This window comes from Mandrillus leucophaeus, unplaced genomic scaffold (genome assembly GCF_000951045.1).
Source record: "Mandrillus leucophaeus isolate KB7577 unplaced genomic scaffold, Mleu.le_1.0 Scaffold8, whole genome shotgun sequence".
NCBI classification, from domain to species: Eukaryota; Metazoa; Chordata; class Mammalia; order Primates; family Cercopithecidae; genus Mandrillus; species Mandrillus leucophaeus.
The window spans coordinates 2042209-2042954 of record NW_012108696.1 but is presented as its reverse complement, the minus strand read 5'-3'; the positions used below and the strand labels follow the sequence as shown (position 1 = coordinate 2042954).

General features: G+C 61.1%; 1 protein-coding gene across 1 annotated transcript in view; it reads left to right on the top strand.

The window, feature by feature from the left end:
* The window catches only part of PLIN4 (perilipin 4), a 16155-nt gene extending 16066 nt beyond the window's left edge, over window positions 1-89 (top strand). The window contains exon 5 of the mRNA XM_011967469.1: window positions 3-89. Coding sequence (XP_011822859.1) covers window positions 3-89 — 87 coding nt within the window. The remainder of the gene's footprint in view (window positions 1-2) is intronic.
* Window positions 90-746: the final 657 nt, after the last annotated feature.

Below are 746 nucleotides of genomic sequence, written 5' to 3'. Positions count from 1 at the left end.
AGCAGCTGCTGGAGGGCCTACAGCACAACCCCCCGCTCAGCTGGCTGGTAGGGCCCTTCGCCTTGCCCCCCGGCGGGCAGCAGCTGTAGGAGCCTGCAGGCCCGGGGCAGGGTCGCTCTGCTCTGCCCAGGGAGGAGCTGCCTCAGAACCTTCTCTCCAGCCCCAAACCTGGATCGGTTTCCTAAAGCCCTAGACCTTTGGGGTTGCAGCTGGCGGAGCACAGAGGGGCTGCGGAGGCAGTGACCTTCTGAGCGGAGCCACCCCACGCCCTGCTCCGGGCCTGCCTGCACCTCCCACCTCCTCCCCAGCACTGCTTACCCCTCTCGGAGCCTGGGGTCACTCAGACCGCCAGCCAGGAGCCTTCCCTTGAAGACCCTGAGCGAGTACTGCAATTAGGAAAGAGAAAAAGCAGCATGCCCAGTCTGGAAGGACATCCATTTGCCTTGATAGCAACCCTTTTATATCTAGCAGGGCTCTTCCAGTCCTGCAACACGGGCCCCCAGCTACCAGCGGTGCAGGCAGTGCTGTGGCATCCCAGGCTCCAGGCAGCTCCGTCCTTGTGCTGAAAGCGGGTCTCTGGCCTTAGCACACCTTGAGGGTCTTAAGAACCACATTCTCTCATACTAGAAGGTACTAGAAAATGTGAAACTTGGCAGGGCGTGGTGGCTCACGCCTGTAATCCCAGCACTTTGGGAGGCCGAGGTGGGCGGATCATGAGGTCAGGAGATCGAGACCATCCTGGCTAA